Below are 21,658 nucleotides of genomic sequence, written 5' to 3'. Positions count from 1 at the left end.
CCTTCACTCACGCCGCCAAGCTTACCCTAGTAAAACTGACTATCCTACCGATCCTCGACTTCGGCGATGTCATCTACAAAATAGCTTCCAATACTCTACTCAGCAAACTGGATGCAGTTTATCACAGTGCCATTCGTTTTGTTACTAAAGCACCTTATACCACCCACCACTGCGACCTGTACGCTCTAGTCGGCTGGCCCTCGCTACATATTCATCGCCAGACCCACTGGCTCCAGGTCATCTATAAGTCTATGCTAGGTAAATCTACGCATTATCTCAGCTCACTGGTCACGATAACAGCACACCCACCCGTAGCACACGTTCCAGCAGGTATATCTCACTGGTCACCCCAAAGCCAACACCTCATTTGGCCGCCTTTCCTTCCAGTTCTCTGCTGCCAGTGACTGGAACGAATGGCAAAAATCACTGAAGTTGGAGACTTTTATTTCCCTCACCAACTCAAACATCTGCTATCTGAGCAGCTAACCGATCGCTGCAGCTGTACATAGTCCATCTGTAAATAGCCCACCCAATCTACCTTCCTCATCCCCATACTGTTTTTATTTATTTAATTTTCTGCTCTTTTGTACACCAGTATCTCTACTTGCACATCATCATCTGCTCATGAATCACTCCAGTGTTAATCTGCTAAATTGTAATTATTCGCTCCTATGGCCTATTTATTGCTTACCTCCTCATGACTTTTGCACACACTGTATATAGACTTTCTTTTTTCTACTGTGTCATTGACTTGTTTATTGTTTACTGCATGTGTAACTATGTGTTGTTGTCTGTGTCACATTGCTTTGCTTTATCTTGGCCAGGTCGCAGTTGTAAATGAGAACTTGTTCTCAACTAGCCTACCTGGTTAAATAAAGGTGAAATAAAATAAAATAAAAATATATCTGGAGTATTTCTCCTGTCTTATCTGGTGTCCTGTGTGAATTTAAGTATGCTCTCTCTAATTCTCTCTTTCTTTCTCTCTCTCGGAGGACCTGAGGCCTAGGACCTTGCCTCAGGACTACCTGGCATGATGACTCCTGGCTGCCCCGATTCCACCTGGCTGTGCTGCTGTTCCAGTTTCAACTGTTCTGCCTGCGGCTATCAAACCCTGACCTGTTCACCGGACGTGCTACCTGTCCCAGACCTGCTGTTTTCAAATCTCTAGAGACAGCAGGAGCGGTAGAGATACTCTGAATGATCAGCTATGAAAAGGCAACTGACATTTACTCCTGAGGTGCTGTCCTGTTGCACCCTCGACAACTACTGTGATTATTATTATTTGACCCTGCTGGTCATCTATGAACATTTGAACATCTTGGCCATGTTCTGTTATAATCTCCACCCGGCACAGCCAGAAGAGGACTGGCCACCCCACATAGCCTGGTTCCTCTCTAGGTTTCTCCCTAGGTTCTGGCCTTTCTAGGGAGTTTTTCCTGGCCACCGTGCTTCTACACCTGCATTGCTTGCTGTTTGGGGTTTTAGGCTGGGTTTCTGTACAGCACTTTGAGATATCAGCTGATGTAAGAAGGACTTTATGAATACATTTGATTGATTGATTGATTACCTTAGCACATGGTACATTGTAATAGCTTAATGATAATGACCTTAGCACATTGTACGTTGTAATAGCCTTCCACCTACACTTCCCGTGTAGATGGAGATAATTAGCATAACTGTCAGTGCTCCGCCCCTCTGCCCTGCCAAAGGTTCCTTCGTTCACTGAGCAGCTGAGCCAGGCAGCTGAGCCAGGCAGCGGGGAGTGGAGCCAGGCAGTTGAGCCAGGCAGCGGGGAGTGGAGCCTTCAGTCATTTGGCCGACGCAGGCGGTGACTTTAATTACGGCGCCGCCCCTTTTCTTTACCGCCGGGACACTTTCTCTGGCTATGAACCATCGTGAAGAAACAGAGCTCTCCCATTGGTCGTAGTGTCACCTCGCCTCACCTGTGGAACCTATTGTCTGCTTTTCTCTATGATATTACAGCAACAGACAGATATTGGTGTGAACACATGAAAGCATGAAACAAAAAACATAGGAACATTGATATTTATCATAAATCCTTTATTCTAATGTATTCAGTACATACAGGGCATGAACTCATTGTAAAGGTCAACAGAACAGTGGTCTCCTGTTGGAGTTGGGGACAGGGCTGAATGTGTAAAGGTCAACAGAACAGTGGTCTCCTGATGGAGTTGGGGACAGGGCTGAATGTGTAAAGGTCAAAAGTACCGTGGTGTCCTGATACATAGGATGATGTAATGACATCATTAAACAAAGATGTGACCAAAAACTGTGTCCCTAATGGCACCCTATTCAATATAACATAGTGCACTACTTTAGACCAGAGCCCTATTCAATATAACATAGTGCACTACTTTAGACCAGAGCCCTATTCTCTATATATTATAGTGCACTACTTTAGACCAGAGCCCTATTCAATATAACATAGTGCACTACATTAGACCAGAGCCCTATTCTCTATAATATAGTGGACTACATTAGACCAGAGCCCTATTCTCTAAAATATAGTGGACTACATTAGACCAGGGCCCTATGCGCTATAATATAGTGGACTACATTAGACCAGGGCCCTATGCGCTATAATATAGTGGACTACATTAGACCAGGACCACAGGTTAATGGGGAGCCATTTGGAATGCAGTCAAAGTGACTGTTCTGAATTATGACTGGTCCAATGGACCCTGCTGTCTGGAAGGTGATTGGTTGAGCTCACATCTTGCTCTCACATGGCTCCACCCCTTTAGACACGGGTCCCGACACAGACTCTGGGGTCCTCTTCAGTGCCTGATTCAAATCAGAGAGGAAAATACTATGAAGTGTGTGTGCGCGTGTTTTAGGGTGTGTTTGTAAGTTCATACCTACTTGCCTGGCTGCTTAAGTGTGTATTTCGCTGTCTATACTCGTGTGTGCGTACACTCACCCTCTTTCCTGTCTGCGTGTGTGTCCTCCGGGTGTCTGGTCAGCAGTCTGGGCCCTGCCAGGCCGATCCCCAGGGCTCCTATAGGTGCTGTAGTGAGGATGGCCAGAACAGCCACAGTCAGAACATCCAGACCGTACTTCACCAGAACCTCATCCCCCGATACACGGGCCATGTCCAAGGCTGTAGAACCTATCGCTGCCTAGAACCCAACAGAACCAGTTAGAATGATTTAGATACCCAGATCTAGAACCAAATACCCCTCTACACGGACCATGTCCAAGGCTGTAGAACCTATCGCTGCCTAGAACCCAACAGAACCAGTGAGAATGATTTAGGTACCCAGATCTAGAACCAAATACCCCTCTACACGGGCCATGTCCAGGGCTGTAGAACCTGTCGCTGCCTAGAACCCAACAGAACCAATTAGAATGATTTAGGTACCCAGATCTAGAACCAAATACCCCTCTACACGGGCCATGTCCAGGGCTGTAGAACCTATCGCTGCCTAGAACCCAACAGAACCAATTAGAATGATTTAGGTACCCAGATCTAGAACCAAATACCTCTCTACACAGGCCATGTCCAAGGCTGTAGAACCTATCGCTGCCTAGAACCCAACAGAACCAATTAGAATGATTTAGGTACCCAGATCTAGAACCAAATACCTCTCTACACGGGCCATGTCCAGGGCTGTAGAACCTATCGCTGCCTAGAACCCAACAGAAATACCCCTCTACACGGGCCATGTCCAAGGCTTTAGAACCTATCGCTGCCTAGAACCCAACAGAACCAGTTAGAATGATTTAGGTACCCAGATCTAGAACCAAATACCTCTCTACACGGGCCATGTCCAGGGCTGTAGAACCTATCGCTGCCTAGAACCCAACAGAACCAGTTAGAATGATTTAGGTACCCAGATCTAGAACCAAATACCTCTCTCCACAGGCCATGTCCAGGGCTGTAGAACCTATCGCTGCCTAGAACCCAACAGAACCAGTTAGAATGATTTGAAACCCTCGACAGATCTTGACTACATCCCTCAGTGGCTGGTGGGACATATGGGATGATCATTCTAAGCTGGGACACATGGAAACCGAGGTCTCGATTCCATCCAAAACGCACAAGGTCTCGATTCCATCCAAAACGCACGAGGTCTCGATTCCATCCAAAACGCACGAGGTCTCGATTCCATCCAAAACGCACGAGGTCTCGATTCCATCCAAAACGCACGAGGTCTCGATTCCATCCAAAACGCACGAGGTCTCGATTCCATCCAAAACGCACGAGGTCTCGATTCCATCCAAAACGCACGAGGTCTCGATTCCATCCAAAACGCACGAGGTCTCGATTCATGTGTTTGATTCAATTAACACTCATGTGTTTGATTGAATAAAGAGTCATGTGTTTGATTCAATAAAGAGTCATGTGTTTGATTCAATTAAGACTCATGTGTTTGATTCAATTAAGACTCATGTGTTTGATTCAATTAAGACCCATGTGTTTGATTGAATGAAGACTAATGTGTTTGATTCAATAAAGAGTCATGTGTTTGATTCAATTAAGACTCATGTGTTTGATTCAATTAAGACCCATGTGTTTGATTCAATAAAGACCCATGTGTTTGATTCAATAAAGAGTCATGTGTTTGATTCAATTAAGACCCATGTGTTTGATTCAATAAAGACCCATGTGTTTGATTCAATAAAGAGTCATCTGTTTGATTCAATTAAGACTCATGTGTTTGATTGAATTAAGACCCACGTGTTTGATTCAATTAAGACCCATGTGTTTGATTCAATAAAGACCCATGTGTTTGATTCAATAAAGACTCATGTGTTTGATTCAATAAAGACTCATGTGTTTGATTCAATAAAGACTCATGTGTTTGATTCCTTTACATCTATCCCATTCCAGCCATTACCTCCTTCCAAAATGTCCTCCCACCAGCCTCCTGTAAGGGCTTAGAAAAAAGGGTTCCAAAAGGGTTCTTTGGCTGTCCCCATAGGAGCTGTCCCCATAGGAGCTGTATAGGAGCTGTCCCCATAGGAGCTGTCCCCATAGGAGTTGTCCCCATAGGAGCTGTATAGGAGCTGTCCCCATAGGAGCTGTCCCCATAGGAGCTGTCCCCATAGGAGCTGTCCCCATAGGAGCTGTCCCCATAGGAGCTGTCCCCATAGGAGTTGTCCCCATAGGAGCTGTCCCCATAGGAGCTGTCCCCATAAGAGCTGTCCCCATAGGAGCTGTCCCCATAGGAGCTGTCCCCATAGGAGCTGTCCCCATAGGAGCTGTCCCCATAGGAGTTGTCCCCATAGGAGCTGTCCCCATAGGAGCTGTCCCCATAGGAGCTGTCCCCATAGGAGCTGTCCCCATAGGAGTTGTCCCCATAGGAGCTGTCCCCATAGGAGCTGTCCCCATAGGAGCTGTCCCCATAGGAGCTGTCCCCATAGGAGTTGTCCCCATAGGAGCTGTCCCCATAGGAGCTGTCCCCATAGGAGCTGTCCCCATAGGAGCTGTCCCCATAGGTAGCAGTGTATTTGTAGCTAATTAAGCTCTCACCTGTACGGTGGCTTTGGGGATCCAGGCCAAAGCAATAAAGAGCTTCTCTCTCAGAGTGAAACCAGCAAACAGAACCACAGATAGAGTTACCAGAACACGAACCAGCAGGCCTGCACTGATACAGACCAGACCCAGACCTAGAGAGAGGGGAGGGAGGGAGAGAGAAAGGGGAGAGAGAGACACAGAGAGATGGGGTAGAGAGAAAGGGGAGAGAGAGACACAGAGAGATGGGGTAGAAAGAAAGAGAGAGAGGGAGGGGAGAGGGGGAGACACAGAGATAGAGATGGGGAGAGAGAAAGAGAGGAGGGTGGAAAGAGAGAGAGGGGGAGGGAGGGTGGAAAGAGAGAGAGAGAGAGATAGAGATGGGGAGAGAAAGATAGGGAGGGTGGAAAGAGAGAGAGAGAGAGAGAGAGAGAGAGAGAGAGAGAGAGAGAGAGAGAGGGAGAGAGGGAGGGGGGAGAGGGAGGAAAGAGAAACACTTCTTTATTAGAATTAGTACTGAAGTTGTATCATTGTAGTATTATAGTAATAAAGTAGTAGTAGTATGGTAGTACTGTAGTAGTAGTATGGTAGTACTGTAGTAGCAGTATAGTAGTTGTAGTAGTAGTATGGTAGTAGTAGTAGTAGTAGCAGTATGGTAGTACTGTAGTAGTAGTATGGCAGTACTGTAGTAGTAGTAAGGCAGTAGTAGCAATATAGTAGGTATAGTAGTAGTAGTATGGTAGTACTGTAGTAGCAGTATGGTAGTACTGTAGTACTGTAGTAGTAGTATGGTAGTAGTAGCAGTATGGTAGTACTGTAGTACTGTAGTAGTAGTATGGTAGTAGTAGTAGTATGGTAGTACTGTAGTAGTAGTAGTATGGTAATGCTGTAGTAGTGAGTATGGCAGCAGTGGTAGTATGGCAGTACTGTAGTAGTGGTATGGTGAGTACGGTGGTAGTAGTATGGCAGTGGTAGTAGCATGGGCAGCACTGTGTAGTAGTAGTAGTATGGCAGTGCTGTAGTAGTAGTATGGCAGTGCTGTAGTAGTAGTATGGCAGCACTGTGGTAGTAGCATGGCAGTGCTGTAGTAGTAGTAGGGCAGTAGCAGTAGTATGGTAGTACTGTGTAGTAGTATGGTAGTAGTAGTAGTGGTATGGTAGTACTGTGGTGTATGGCAGCACTGTAGTAGCAGTTTAGTAGTTGTAGTAGTATGGTAGTAGTAGTAGTATGGTTGTAGTAGTATGGTAGTACTGTAGTAGTAGTAGTAGTAGTAGTATGGTAGTAGTAGTAGTATGGTAGTACTGTTGTAGTAGTATGGTAGTACTGTAGTAGTAGTATGGTAGTAGTAGTAGTAGCATGGTAGTACTGTAGCAGTAGTAGTATGGTAGTAGTAATAGTAGTATGGTAGTACTGTAGTAGTAGTATGGCAGTAGTAGTAGTATGGTAGTACTGTAGTAGTAGTATGGCAGTAGTAGTAGTATGGCAGTACTGTAGTAGTAGTATGGTAGTACTGTAGTAGTAGTATGGTAGTACTGTAGTATTAGTATGGTAGTAGTAGTAGTAGTATGGTAGTACTGTAGTAGTATGGCAGTAGTAGTAGTATGGTAGTACTGTAGTAGTAGTATGGTAGTAGTAGTAGTATGGCAGTAGTAGTAGTATGGTAGTAGTAGTATGGAAGTACTGTAGTAGTAGTATGGTAGTAGTAGTAGTATGGTAGTACTGTAGTAGTATGGCAGGACTGTAGTAGCAGTTTAGTAGTTGTAGTAGTATGGTAGTAGTAGTAGTATGGTAGTAGTAGTATGGTAGTAGTAGTATGGCAGTACTGTAGTAGTAGTATGGTAGTAGTAGTAGTATGGCAGTACTGTAGTAGTAATATGGCAGTAGTAGTATGGTAGTACTGTAGTAGTAGCATGGCAGTACTGTAGTAGTAGTATGGTAGTATTATAGTAGTAGTATGGCAATAGTAGTAGTATGGCAGTACTGTAGTAGTAGTATGGTAGTACTGTAGTAGTAGTATGGCAGTACTGTAGTAGTAGCATGGCAGTACTGTAGTAGTAGCATGGCAGTACTGTAGTAGTAGTATGGTAGTACTGTAGTAGTAGTATGGTAGTACTGTAGTAGTAGTATGGTAGTAGTAGTAGTATGGTAGTACTGTAGTAGTATGGCAGTACTTTAGTAGCAGTTTAGTAGTTGTAGTAGTATGGTAGTAGTAGTAGTATGGTTGTAGTAGTATGGTAGTACTGTAGTAGTAGTAGTAGTAGTATGGTAGTAGTAGTAGTAGGGTAGTACTGTAGTAGTAGGATGGTAGTACTGTAGTAGTAGTATGGTAGTAGTAGTAGTAGCATGGTAGTACTGTAGTAGTAGTATGGTAGTAGTAGTAGTAGTATGGTAGTACTGTAGTAGTAGTATGGCAGTAGTAGTAGTATGGCAGTACTGTAGTAGTAGTATGGTAGTACTGTAGTAGTAGTATGGTAGTACTGTAGTAGTAGTATGGCAGTAGTAGTAGTAGTATGGCAGTACTGTAGTAGTAGTATGGTAGTACTGTAGTAGTAGTATGGTAGTACTGTAGTAGTAGTATGGCAGTAGTAGTAGTAGTATGGCAGTACTGTAGTAGTAGTATGGTAGTAATGTAGTATTAGTATGGTAGTAGTAGTAGTAGTATGGTAGTACTGTAGTAGTATGGCAGTAGTAGTAGTATGGTAGTACTGTAGTAGTAGTATGGTAGTAGTAGAAGTATGGCAGTAGTAGTAGTATGGTAGTAGTAGTATGGAAGTACTGTAGTAGTAGTATGGTAGTAGTAGTAGTATGGTAGTACTGTAGTAGTATGGCAGGACTGTAGTAGCAGTTTAGTAGTTGTAGTAGTATGGTAGTAGTAGTATGGTAGTAGTAGTATGGCAGTACTGTAGTAGTAGTATGGTAGTAGTAGTAGTATGGCAGTACTGTAGTAGTAATATGGCAGTAGTAGTATGGTAGTACTGTAGTAGTAGCATGGCAGTAGTAGTAGTATGGTAGTACTGTAGTAGTAGTATGGTAGTACTGTAGTAGGAGTATGGTAGTAGTAGTAGTATGGTAGTACTGTAGTAGTATGGCAGTAGTAGTAGTATGGTAGTACTGTAGTAGTAGTATGGTAGTAGTAGAAGTATGGCAGTAGTAGTAGTATGGTAGTAGTAGTATGGAAGTACTGTAGTAGTAGTATGGTAGTAGTAGTAGTATGGTAGTACTGTAGTAGTATGGCAGGACTGTAGTAGCAGTTTAGTAGTTGTAGTAGTATGGTAGTAGTAGTAGTATGGTAGTAGTAGTATGGTAGTAGTGTATGGCAGTACTGTAGTAGTAGTATGGTAGTAGTAGTAGTATGGCAGTACTGTCCCAGTAGTATTCTGGCAGTAGTAGTATGGTAGTACTGTAGTAGTAGCATGGCAGTAGTAGTAGTATGGTAGTACTGTAGTAGTAGTATGGTAGTACTGTAGTAGTAGTAGTATGGTAGTACTGTAGTAGGAGTATGGTAGTAGTAGTAGTATGGTAGTACTGTAGTAGTATGTCCATACTGTTGTAGCAGTTTAGTAGTTGTAGTAGTAGTAGTATGGTAGTACCGTAGTAGCAGTACAGTAGTTGTAGTAGTAGTATGGTGTACCGTCCAGTAACAGTATAGTGGTTGTCCAGTAGTAGTATGGTAGTTTTCGGTGGTAGTAGTATGGCAGTAGTAGTAGTACTGGCAGTACTGTAGTAGTAGTAGTAGTATGGCAGTACTGTAGTAGTAGTATGGTCCTACTGTCCAGTAGTAGTAGTAGTAGTATGGTGGTAGTGGTAGTATGGTGAGTCTGTTGTGGTGGTATGGTGAGTACTGTTTCAGCAGTATGGTAGTAGTGGTGTAGCATGGTGGCTGTAGTGGTGTGGTATGGTGGTAGTAATGGTAGTATGGTAGTACTGTAGTAGTAGTATGGCAGTAGTAGTAGTATGGTAGTACTGTGCAGTAGTATGGCAGTGGTAGTGCAGTATGGCAGTGCTGTTAGTAGTATGGTAGTACTGTAGTAGTTTCCTGGTCTGTACTGTAGCTATATTAGTATGGTAGTAGTAGTAGTAGTATGGGTGAGTACTGTAGTAGTATGGCAGTAGTAGTAGTATGGTAGTACTGTAGTAGTAGTATGGTAGTAGTAGTAGTATGGCAGTAGTAGTAGTATGGTAGTAGTAGTATGGAAGCACTGTAGTAGTATTATGGTAGTAGTAGTAGTATGGTAGTACTGTAGTAGTATGTGCTCTGACTGTAGTAGCAGTTTAGTAGTTGTAGTGTATGGCAGTAGTAGTAGTATGGCCGTAGTAGTATGGTAGTAGTAGTATGGCAGTACTGTCCAGTAGTAGTATGGTAGTAGTAGTAGTATGGCAGCACTGTAGTAGTAATATGGCAGTGGTAGTATGGTAGTACTGTAGTAGTGGAGTTGCAGTACTGTAAAAGTAGTATGGTAGTACTGTAGTCAGTAGTATGGCAGTAGTAGTAGTAGTATGGCAGCACTGTAGTAGTAGTATGGTAGTACTGTACCAAAACTCTTGAGTAGTATGGCAGTACTGTAGTCAGTAGCATGGCAGTACTGTAGTAGTAGCATGGCAGTACTGTAGTAGTAGTATGGCAGTAGTAGTAGTATGGTAGTACTGTAGTAGTAGTATGGTAGTACTGTAGTAGTAGTATGGTAGTAGTAGTAGTATGGTAGTACTGTAGTAGTATGGCAGTACTTTAGTAGCAGTTTAGTAGTTGTAGTAGTATGGTAGTAGTAGTAGTATGGTTGTAGTAGTATGGTAGTACTGTAGTAGTAGTAGTAGTAGTATGGTAGTAGTAGTAGTAGGGTAATACTGTAGTAGTAGGATGGTAGTACTGTAGTAGTAGTATGGTAGTAGTAGTAGTAGCATGGTAGTACAGTAGTAGTAGTATGGTAGTACTGTAGTAGTAGTATGGCAGTAGTAGTAGTATGGCAGTACTGTGGTAGTAGTATGGTGGTACTGTAGTAGTAGTATGGTAGTACTGTAGTAGTGGTATGGCAGTAGTAGTAGTAGGTATGGCAGTACTGTAGTAGTAGTATGGTAGTACTGTAGTAGTAGTATGGTAGTACTGTAGTGTAGTATGGCAGTAGTAGTAGTAGTATGGCAGTACTGTAGTAGTAGTATGGTCAGTAATGTAGTATTTGTATGGCCCGTAGTAGTAGTAGTATGGTAGTACTGTAGTAGTATGGCAGTAGTAGTAGTATGGTAGTACTGTAGTAGTAGTATGGTAGTAGTAGAAGTATGGCAGTAGTAGTAGTATGGTAGTAGTAGTGGAAGCACTGTAGTGTAGTATGGTAGTAGTAGTATGCCATAGTAGAAACCCTAGTAGTATGGCAGGACTGTAGTAGCAGTTTAGTAGTTGTAGTAGTATGGTAGTAGTAGTATGGTAGTAGTAGTATGGCAGTACTGCTACAAGACCATGGTGCTTGTAGTAGTATGGCAGTACTGTAGTAGTAATATGGCAGTAGTAGTATGGTAGTACTGTAGTAGTAAGCATGGCAGCAGTAGTGGTATGGTAGGCCCTACACCCAAACAAGGGCCTGCAGGTAGTAGTATGGTAGTACTGTAGTAGGAGTATGGTAGTAGTAGTAGTATGGTGAGTACTGTAGTAGTATGGCAGTGGTAGTAGTATGGTAGTCACTGTAGTAGTAGTATGGTAGAGTAGAAGTATGGCAGTAGTAGTAGTATGGTAGTAGTAGATGGAAGTACTGTTCCCCCTAGTAAAAGGTAGATGCACTAGTAGTAGTGGTAGTACTGTAGTAGTATGGCAGGACTGTAGTAGCAGTTTAGTAGTTGTAGTAGTATGGTAGTAGTAGTAGTATGGTAGTAGTAGTATGGTAGTAGTAGTATGTAAATGTAGTAGTAGTATGGTAGTAGTAGTAGTATGGCAGTACTGTAGTAGTAATATGGCAGTAGTAGTATGGTAGTACTGTAGTAGTAGCATGGCAGTAGTAGTAGTATGGTAGTACTGTAGTAGTAGTATGGTAGTACTGTAGTAGTAGTAGTATGGTAGTACTGTAGTAGGAGTATGGTAGTAGTAGTAGAATGGTAGTACTGTAGTAGTATGTCCATACTGTTGTAGCAGTTTAGTAGTTGTAGTAGTAGTAGTATGGTAGTACCGTAGTAGCAGTACAGTAGTTGTAGTAGTAGTATGGTAGTACCGTAGTAGCAGTATAGTAGTATGGTAGTACTGTAGTAGTAGTATGGCAGTAGTAGTAGTATGGCAGTACTGTAGTAGTAATATGGCAGTAGTAGTATGGTAGTACTGTAGTAGTAGCATGGCAGTACTGTAGTAGTAGTATGGTAGTATTATAGTAGTAGTATGGCAGTAGTAGTAGTATGGTAGTACTGTAGTAGTAGCATGGCAGTACTGTAGTAGTAGTATGGTAGTATTATAGTAGTAGTATGGCAGTAGTAGTAGTATGGTAGTACTGTAGTAGTAGTATGGTAGTACTGTAGTAGTAGTAGTATGGTAGTACTGTAGTAGTATGGTAGTAATGTAGTAGTAGTATGGTAGTAGTAGTATGGTAGTACGGTAGTAGTAGTATGGCAGTAGTAGTAGTATGGTAGTACTGTAGTAGTAGTATGGTAGTAGTAGTAGTAGTAGTAGTATGGTGTTAGTAGTAGTATGGTAGTAGTAGTAGTATGGTAGTACTGTAGTACTAGTATGATAGTACTATAGTAGTAGTATGGCAGTAGTAGTAGTATGGTAGTACTGTAGTAGTAGTATGGTAGTACTGTAGTAGTAGTATGGTCATACTGTAGTAGGAGTATGGTAGTAGTAGTAGTATGGTAGTATTGTAGTAGTATGGCAGTACTGTAGAAGCAGTTTAGTAGTTGTAGTAGTAGTATGGTAGTACCGTAGTAGCAGTACAGCAGTTGTAGTAGTAGTATGGTAGTACCGTAGTAGCAGTATAGTAGTTGTAGTAGTAGTATGGTAGTACTGTAGTAGTAGTATGGCAGTAGTAGTAGTATGGTAGTATTGTAGTAGTAGTATGGTAGCAGTAGTAGTATGGTAGTATTGTGGTATTAGTATGGTAGTAGTTGTATGGTAGTACTGTAGTAGTAGTATGGCAGTAGTAATAGTATGGCAGTAGTAGTAGTATGGTAGTACTGTAGTAGTAGTAGTATGCTAGTACTGTAGTAGTATGGCAGTAGTAGTAGTACTAGTAGTATGGCAGTAGTAGTAGTATGGTAGTACTGTAGTAGTAGTAGTATGGTAGTACTGTAGTAGCAGTTTGGCAGAAGTAGTATTATAGTAGTAGTGTGTATTTACCCACTGTATTGGGGTTCAGTGTAGATACTGTGATTTCTGCTCCTATCAGTCCAAACAGTAACGGCTGGAAGATGTCCCAGAAGTTCCCTACCACTGCTGCTACTGGGCCCTGGAAAGGTTATAAACATGTTATACCACTTTATGAAGATATGATAAACACTTTATAAACACCACAGCTACTGGGACCTCAAGAGAATATAAACATGTTATAACACTTCATAAGGACGTACCAAAATAACATCTAATTATAGATTATTTTGCAGATGTTATTGAGGGTCAAATGATTGTGTTTCTAGTTAACAGTACAGTAATATCTAACGATTGTGTTTCTAGTTAACAGTACAGTAATATCTAATGATTGTGTTTCTAGTTAACAGTACAGTAATATCTAATGATTGTGTTTCTAGTTAACAGTACAGTAATATCTAATGATTGTGTTTCTAGTTAACAGTACAGTAATATCTAATGATTGTGTTTCCAGCTCCAACAGTCAGTAATATCTAACGATCCAAAACAATGAAAACATATCCCCAAAAATATAAGAAAGGAAATACAAAATATGAGAATAAGTCCGAAATAATAAGATATATGATGATGTAATGACATTACTGATGTAGTTATATATGATGTAGTTATATATGATGTAGTTATATATGATGTAGTTATATAGTTATATATGATGATGTAATGACATTACTGATGTAGTTATATATGATGTAGTTATATATGATGTAGTTATATATGATGTAGTTATATAGTTATATATGATGTAGTTATATATGATGTAGTTATATATGATGTAGTTATATATGATGTAGTTATATATGATGATGTAATGGCATTACAGCTGTAGTTATATATGATGTAGTTATATATGATGTAGTTATATATGATGTAGTTATATATGATGTAGTTATATATGATGTAGTTATATATGATGTAGTTATATATGATGATGTAATGACATTACTGATGTAGTTATATATGATGTAGTTATATATGATGTAGTTATATATGATGTAGTTATATAGTTATATATGATGTAGTTATATATGATGTAGTTATATATGATGTAGTTATATATGATGTAGTTATATATGATGATGTAATGGCATTACAGCTGTAGTTATATATGATGTAGTTATATATGATGTAGTTATATATGATGTAGTTATATATGATGATGTAATGACATTACAGCTGTAGTTATATATGATGTAGTTATATATGATGTAGTTATATATGATGTAGTTATATATGATGTAGTTATATATGATGTAATGACATTACAGCTGTAGTTATATATGATGTAGTTATATATGATGTAGTTATATATGATGTAGTTATATATGATGTAGTTATATATGATGTAGTTATATATGATGTAATTATATATGATGTAGTTATATATGATGTAGTTATATATGATGTAGTTATATATGATGTAGTTATATATGATGTAGTTATATATGATGTAGTTATATATGATGTAATTATATATGAAGATTTAATGACGTTACAGCTGTAGTTATATATGATGTAGTTATATATGATGTAGTTATATATGATGTAATTATATATGATGTAGTTATATATGATGTAGTTATATATGATGTAGTTATATATGATGTAGTTATATATGATGTAATTATATATGATGTAGTTATATATGATGTAGTTATATATGATGATGTAATGACATTACTGATGTAGTTATATATGATGTAATTATATATGATGTAGTTATATATGATGTAGTTATATATGATGTAGTTATATATGATGTAGTTATATATGATGTAATTATATATGATGTAGTTATATATGATGTAGTTATATATGATGATGTAATGACATTACTGATGTAGTTATATATGATGTAGTTATATATGATGTAGTTATATATGATGTAGTTATATATGATGTAGTTATATATGATGTAATTATATATGATGTAGTTATATATGATGTAATTATATATGATGTAGTTATATATGATGTAGTTATATATGATGTAGTTATATATGATGTAATTATATATGATGTAGTTATATATGATGTAGTTATATATGATGTAATTATATATGATGTAGTTATATATGATGTAGTTATATATGATGTAGTTATATATGATGATGTAATGACATTACTGATGTAGTTATATATGATGTAGTTATATATGATGTAGTTATATATGATGTAGTTATATATGATGATGTGAGCTTGTGTGGCCTACCACGTTGTGACTGAGCCGTTGTTGCTCCTAGACCTTTCCGCTTCACAATAACAGCACTTACAGTTGACCGGGGCGGCTCTAGCAGGGCAGAAATCTGACAAACTGACTTGTTGGAAAGGTGACATCCTATAATGGTGTCACGTTGAAAGTCCCTGATCTCTTCAGCACGGGCCATTCTCCTGCTAATGTTTGACTATGGAGATTGCATGGCTGTGTACTCGATTTTATACACCGGTCAGCAACGGTTGTGGCTGAAATAGCCGAATCCACTCATTTGAAGGGGTGTCGACATAGATTTAACCTTTATCTAACTAAGTCAGTAAAGAACAAGATAAATGCTTTATAAACACACTGACCTTCTCTGCCCCCAGCCCAGCGCAGCTGAGGAAGGCCATGACCAGAGTACAGAGTCCTCCTGCTCCCGGGAAACCAGCCACTCTACTTCCGAACACAACAAACACAGACAGCCCCAACAACATCGCACTCCTCCTCAATACCACATCCTCCTAGAGACAGAAAGAGAGAAGGAAAGAGGGGAGGGGAGGGGGGGGGGAGAAAGAGAGAGAGGAGGGAGAGAAAAAGAGGGAGAGGGAGGGGGAGATGATGGAGATATGGAGGATGGAGAGAGGGGGATAGAGAGAGAGAGGTGGGAGAGAGGGAGAGAGAGGGAGATGAGGGAGATATGGAGGATGGAGAGAGGGGATAGAGAGAGAGAGGGGGAGAGAGGGAGAGAGAGGAGATGAGGGAGATATGGAGGATGGAGAGAGGGGATAGAGAGAGAGAGGTGGGAGAGAGGGAGAGAGAGGGAGAGAGAGGGAGATGAGGGAGATATGGAGGATGGAGAGAGGGGATAGAGAGAGAGAGGTGGGAGAGAGAGAGAGAGGTGGGAGAGAGGGAGAGAGATCGAAGGGAGAGCATGAGGGAGAGACAGAAACGATCTTTGTCAACAACAGTGGGAAGCAAGTAGTCCAACTCTGTAACAGCCTGGGTCAGGACAATGTTAATGGATGAAGGGTTTACATTTGGCTCTGCACTAGGAAATAGTATAGTAGACTAAACACATATGGAAATAGTATAGTAGACTTAACACATATGGAAACAGTATAGTAGACTTAACACACTAGGAAACAGTATAGTAGACTTAACACATATGGAAATAGTATAGTAGACTTAACACACTAGGAAATAGTATAGTAGACTAAACACACTAGGAAATAGTATAGTAGACTTAACACACTAGGAAATAGTATAGTAGACTTAACACACTAGGAAACAGTATAGTAGACTTAACACATATGGAAATAGTATAGTAGACTTAACACACTAGGAAATAGTATAGTAGACTTAACACACTAGGAAATAGTATAGTAGACTTAACACACTAGGAAATAGTATAGTAGACTTAACACATATGGAAACAGTATAGTAGACTTAACACATATGGAAACAGTATAGTAGACTTAACACATATGGAAACAGTATAGTAGACTTAACACATATGGAAACAGTATAGTAGACTTAACACATATGGAGCTATAAATAAAATCAAACCACAACTCCCCTTGTCAGACCAAATTAGAATGTTTCTGAATCTGATAAACCTCCCCTACGTTTCAAACCAGAAATAAACTCTACCCCCTCCCAAGCAAATATAAATGGACAAGAAATGTACCAGTGCCAAGTATCACAGACACAAAGTCATAACTATGGCTACAGTTTATCTTCTTAAAATCAGACTTTTAAACCTAACCCTAACCACACTGCTAACCTCATGCCTCACCCTAACCTTAAGTTAAAACCAAAAAAGCTAATATTTGTTTTCATGAGAAACGTCCCAGCTTAAAGATGTAGATTCTTTAATAATCTACGTCATAGGCCCATAGATGATGTGGCCTGAGGCTGAATGGTTCACCAGTGTAGTAGGTGCCTGGTCTGAGTCATCGTTGCTGTTCTTTTGTTGGGGCTGTTCAAAAGGGCCATGTGTTTCTAATGTTTTGTTGGGGGGGATGTTCAAAAGGGCCATGTGTTCCTAATGTTTTGAGGCTGTTCAAAAGGGCCATGTGTTCCTAATGTTTTGTTGGGGGGTGTTCAAAGGGCCATGTGTTCCTAATGTTTTGTTGAGGGATGTTCAAAAGGGCCATGTGTTCCTAATGTTTTGAGACTGTTCAAAGGGCCATGTGTTCCTAATGTTTTGTTGGGGGGGTGTTCAAAAGGGCCATGTGTTCCTAATGTTTTGTTGAGGCTGTTCAATAGGGCCATGTGTTCCTAATGTTTTGGGGGCTGTTCAAAAGGGCCATGTGTTCCTAATGTTTTGTTCACCCAGTGTATTTTCCTGTTTTACAGACTTTCAAAAAGCCTTTGATTTCATAAAGGTATGTTAACTCCTTCAAAGGGGTGTAGAAGCCTATGATTCATTTGAATGTAAACAAATGTCTTGGAAAGAAATATTGTTTATTTTACACTGAGAACACCTTTCCAATATTGAGTTGCACCTCAGAAAAGCCTCAATTCATCAGGACATGGACTCTACAAGGTGTTGAAAGTGTTCAACAGGGATACTGGCCCATGTTGACTCCAATGCTTCCCCCAGTTGTCAAGTTGGCTGGATGTCCTTTGGGTGGTGGACCGTTCTTGATAAACACAAGAAACTGTGTGAGTATGAAAAACCAAGCAGCATTGTAGATCTTGACACAAACTGGTGCTCCTCGCACCTACTACCATACCCTGTTCAAAGGCACCTACTACCATACCCTGTTCAAAAGGCACCTACTACCATACCCTGTTCAAAGGCACCTACTACCATACCCTGTTCAAAGGCACCTACTACCATACCCTGTTCAAAGGCACCTACTACCATACCCTGTTCAAAGGCACCTACTACCATACCCTGTTCAAAGGCACCTACTACCATACCCTGTTCAAAGGCACCTACTACCATACCCTGTTCAAAAGGCACCTACTACCATACCCTGTTCAAAGGCACCTACTACCATACCCTGTTCAAAGGCACCTACTACCATACCCTGTTCAAAGACACCTACTACCATACCCTGTTCAAAGGCACCTACTACCATACCCTGTTCAAAGGCCCCTACTACCATACCCCGTTCAAAGGCACCTACTACCATACCCTGTTCAAAGGCACCTACTACCATACCCTGTTCAAAGGCACCTACTACCATACCCTGTTCAAAGGCACCTACTACCATACCCTGTTCAAAGGCACCTACTACCATACCCTGTTCAAAGGCACCTACTACCATACCCTGTTCAAAGGCACCTACTACCATACCTTGTTCAAAGGCCCCTACTACCATACCCCGTTCAAAAGGCACCTACTACCATACCCTGTTCAAAGGCACCTACCACCATACCCTGTTCAAAGGCACCTACTACCATACCCTGTTCAAAGGCACCTACTACCATACCTTGTTCAAAGGCACTTCAATGTTTTCTTACCCATTCATTCTCTGAATGGCACACATACACAATCCATGTCTCCATCGTCTCAGGGCTTAAAAATCCTTCTTTAACCCGTCTCCTCCCCTTCATCTACACTGATTGAAGTGGATTTAACAAGTGACATCAATAAGGGATGGAAAGAGCCTGTGTTCTTAGTGTTTAGTATACTCAGGTAATCTCACTAGGTAACCTTGTCCCCAACAGAACAGGATTACAACAAAGCCTGTCCTTGCTTGAACATATTTTTTTTTTCATATAAGTGGATAGTCCTTATAACAAAGTAATCATCTTTTCAGAAAAAGTTCAGATCTGAGGAAAGTAAATACCATTTCACCACCCCTACAGAAACAACCTTGAAACACACCACCAAACATACGAACCTTGGTCCGACTATAAGCTCATCTGGGCGGTTTGCCATAAAGTCTCTAAGGCCGTGTTTCCATTTCTATTGACCAATCACATCAGATCTTTTTATTCACATCAGATCTTTTCACATCTCGACCTTTTTTTCAGAGCTGATCTGATTGGTCAAAAGATCAGAATGGGTCTGCCTGTGTAAACAGATAAAGCATGCAGATCAGATCATATTTCGCAACCAGAAAGATCCTGTAGAAATTGAAACCACCAATTCAAAAATTGGCTCCAAACTTTCTTAAATGGAATTTCAAATATACACCAGTTTATTAGGTACACCACCCCGTTCACGAAAATGGATGGCTCCTACAGAGAGTGAGTCACGTGGCCATGGCTTGCTATATGAAGCCAGCAGACAGGCATCAAGACATTCAGTTACTGTTCCATTGAACGTTAGAATGGGCGAAACCAGTGGCCTAGGTGACTTTGAGCGAGGAATAATGGTCATTGCCACATCGATTATCACAGAAAACGACCACCTGGGCTTTTCACGCACAACAGGGTCTGAGGTTTTTTACAGAGAATGGTGTGACAAACAAAACCCATCCAGTCAGCGGCAGTCCTGTGGGTGAAAACAGCTCGTTGATGAGAGAGGTCAAAGGTCAAAGGTGAATGGCAAGCTAACAGGCGGCAACAAACAGACAGATAAAGGCTCAGTACAACAGTGGTGTGCACAACGACATTTGACTGGTGGTGTACGTTGAATAGTCACGAATCCTGTTGTGTTATGCTGATGACAGAGTCAGGATTTAGCGTAAGTAGCATGAGTCCATGGCTCAGTAGTCCCTGGCTCAGTAACTATAGGTCTACCACTGAGACTGGCTCTATAGCTATAGGTCTACCACTGAGACTGGCTCAGTAACTATAGGTCTACAGCTGAGACTGGCTCAGTAACTATAGGTCTACCACTGAGACTGGCTCAGTACCTATAGGTCTACCACTGAGACTGGCTCATTAACTATAGGTCTACCACTGAGACTGGCTCAGTAACTATAGGTCTACCACTGAGACTGGCTCAGTAACTATAGGTCTACCACTGAGACTGGCTCAGTAACTATAGGTCTACCACTGAGACTGGCTCAGTAACTATAGGTCTACCACTGAGACTGGCTCAGTAACTATAGGTCTACCACTGAGACTGGCTCAGTAACTATAGGTCTACCACTGAGACTGGCTCAGTAACTATAGGTCTACCACTGACACTGGCTCTATAGCTATAGGTCTACCACTGAGACTGGCTCAGTAACTATAGGTCTACCACTGAGACTGGCTCAGTAACTATAGGTCTACCACTGAGACTGGCTCTATAGCTTTATCACTGAGACTGGCTCTATAGCTATAGGCCTACCACTGAGACTGCCTCTAATAGCTATAGGCCTACCACTGAGACTGGCTCTAACAGCTATAGGCCTACCACTGAGACTGGCTCTAATAGCTATAGGCCTACCACTGAGACTGGCTCTAACAGCTATAGGCCTACCACTGAGACTGGCTCTATAGCTATAGGTCTACCACTGAGGCTGGCTCTAATAGCTATAGGTCAAGCACTGAGACTGGCTCTATAGATATAGGTCTACCACTGAGGCTGGCTCTATAGCTATAGGTCTACCACTGAGACTGCCTCCAATAGCTATAGGCCTACCACTGAGACTGGCTCTATAGCTATAGGTCTACCACTGAGGCTGGCTCTAATAGCTATAGGTCAACCACTGAGACTGGCTCTATAGATATAGGTCTACCACTGAGGCTGGCTCTAACAGCTATAGGTCAACCACTGAGACTGGCTCTATAGCTATAGGCCTACCACTGAGACTGACTCTATCGCTATAGGCCTACCACTGAGACTGGCTCTATAGCTATATGTCTATCACTGAGACTGGCTCCAACAGCTGTAGGCCTACCACTGAGACTGGCTCTATAGCTATAGGCCTACCACTGAGACTGACTCTATCGCTATAGGCCTACCACTGAGACTGGCTCTATAGCTATATGTTTATCACTGAGACTGGCTCTAACAGTTATAGGTCTACCACTGAGACTGGCTCTATAGCTATAGGTCTACCACTGAGACTGGCTCTATAGCTATAGGTCTACCACTGAGACTGGCTCTATAGCCATAGGCCTACCACTGAGACTGGCTCTATAGCTATATGTCTATCACTGAGACTGGCTCCAACAGCTGTAGGCCTACCACTGAGACTGGCTCTATAGCTATAGGCCTACCACTGAGACTGACTCTATCGCTATAGGCCTACCACTGAGACTGGCTCTATAGCTATATGTTTATCACTGAGACTGGCTCTAACAGTTATAGGTCTACCACTGAGACTGGCTCTATAGCTATAGGTCTACAACTGAGACTGGCTCTATAGCTATAGGTCTACCACTGAGACTGGCTCTATAGCCATAGGCCTACCACTGAGACTGGCTCTATAGCTATATGTCTATCACTGAGACTGGCTCCAACAGCTGTAGGCCTACCACTGAGACTGGCTCTATAGCTATAGGCCTACCACTGAGACTGACTCTATCGCTATAGGCCTACCACTGAGACTGACTCTATAGCTATATGTATATCACTGAGACTGGCTCTAACAGTTATAGGTCTACCACTGAGACTGGCTCTATAGCTATAGGTCTACCACTGAGACTGGCTCTATAGCTATAGGTCTACCACTGAGACTGGCTCTAACAGCTATAGGTCTACCACTGAGACTTGCTCTAATAGCTATAGCCCTACCACTGAGACTGCCTCTAATAG

The 21,658-nt window shown here is 41.4% G+C and overlaps 1 protein-coding gene across 1 annotated transcript in view; it reads right to left on the bottom strand.

Moving 5' to 3' along the window:
- Positions 1–1,719: 1,719 nt before the first annotated feature.
- The window catches only part of LOC135572741 (sodium/hydrogen exchanger 9B2-like), a 31,955-nt gene continuing 12,016 nt past the window's right edge, over positions 1,720–21,658 (bottom strand). Inside the window, exons 6-10 of the mRNA XM_065021176.1 lie at positions 15,378–15,527; positions 12,786–12,894; positions 5,498–5,634; positions 2,942–3,140; positions 1,720–1,883 (exon numbers count right to left, since the gene is read on the bottom strand). Of these exons, the coding sequence (XP_064877248.1) occupies positions 1,720–1,883; positions 2,942–3,140; positions 5,498–5,634; positions 12,786–12,894; positions 15,378–15,527 (759 nt within the window). The remainder of the gene's footprint in view (positions 1,884–2,941; positions 3,141–5,497; positions 5,635–12,785; positions 12,895–15,377; positions 15,528–21,658) is intronic.

The sequence above is a fragment of the Oncorhynchus nerka genome, linkage group LG8, assembly GCF_034236695.1.
Source record: "Oncorhynchus nerka isolate Pitt River linkage group LG8, Oner_Uvic_2.0, whole genome shotgun sequence".
NCBI lineage: Eukaryota > Metazoa > Chordata > Actinopteri > Salmoniformes > Salmonidae > Oncorhynchus > Oncorhynchus nerka.
The sequence above is the reverse complement of the archived record's forward strand: the minus strand, read 5'-3'. Positions and strand labels throughout refer to the sequence as shown.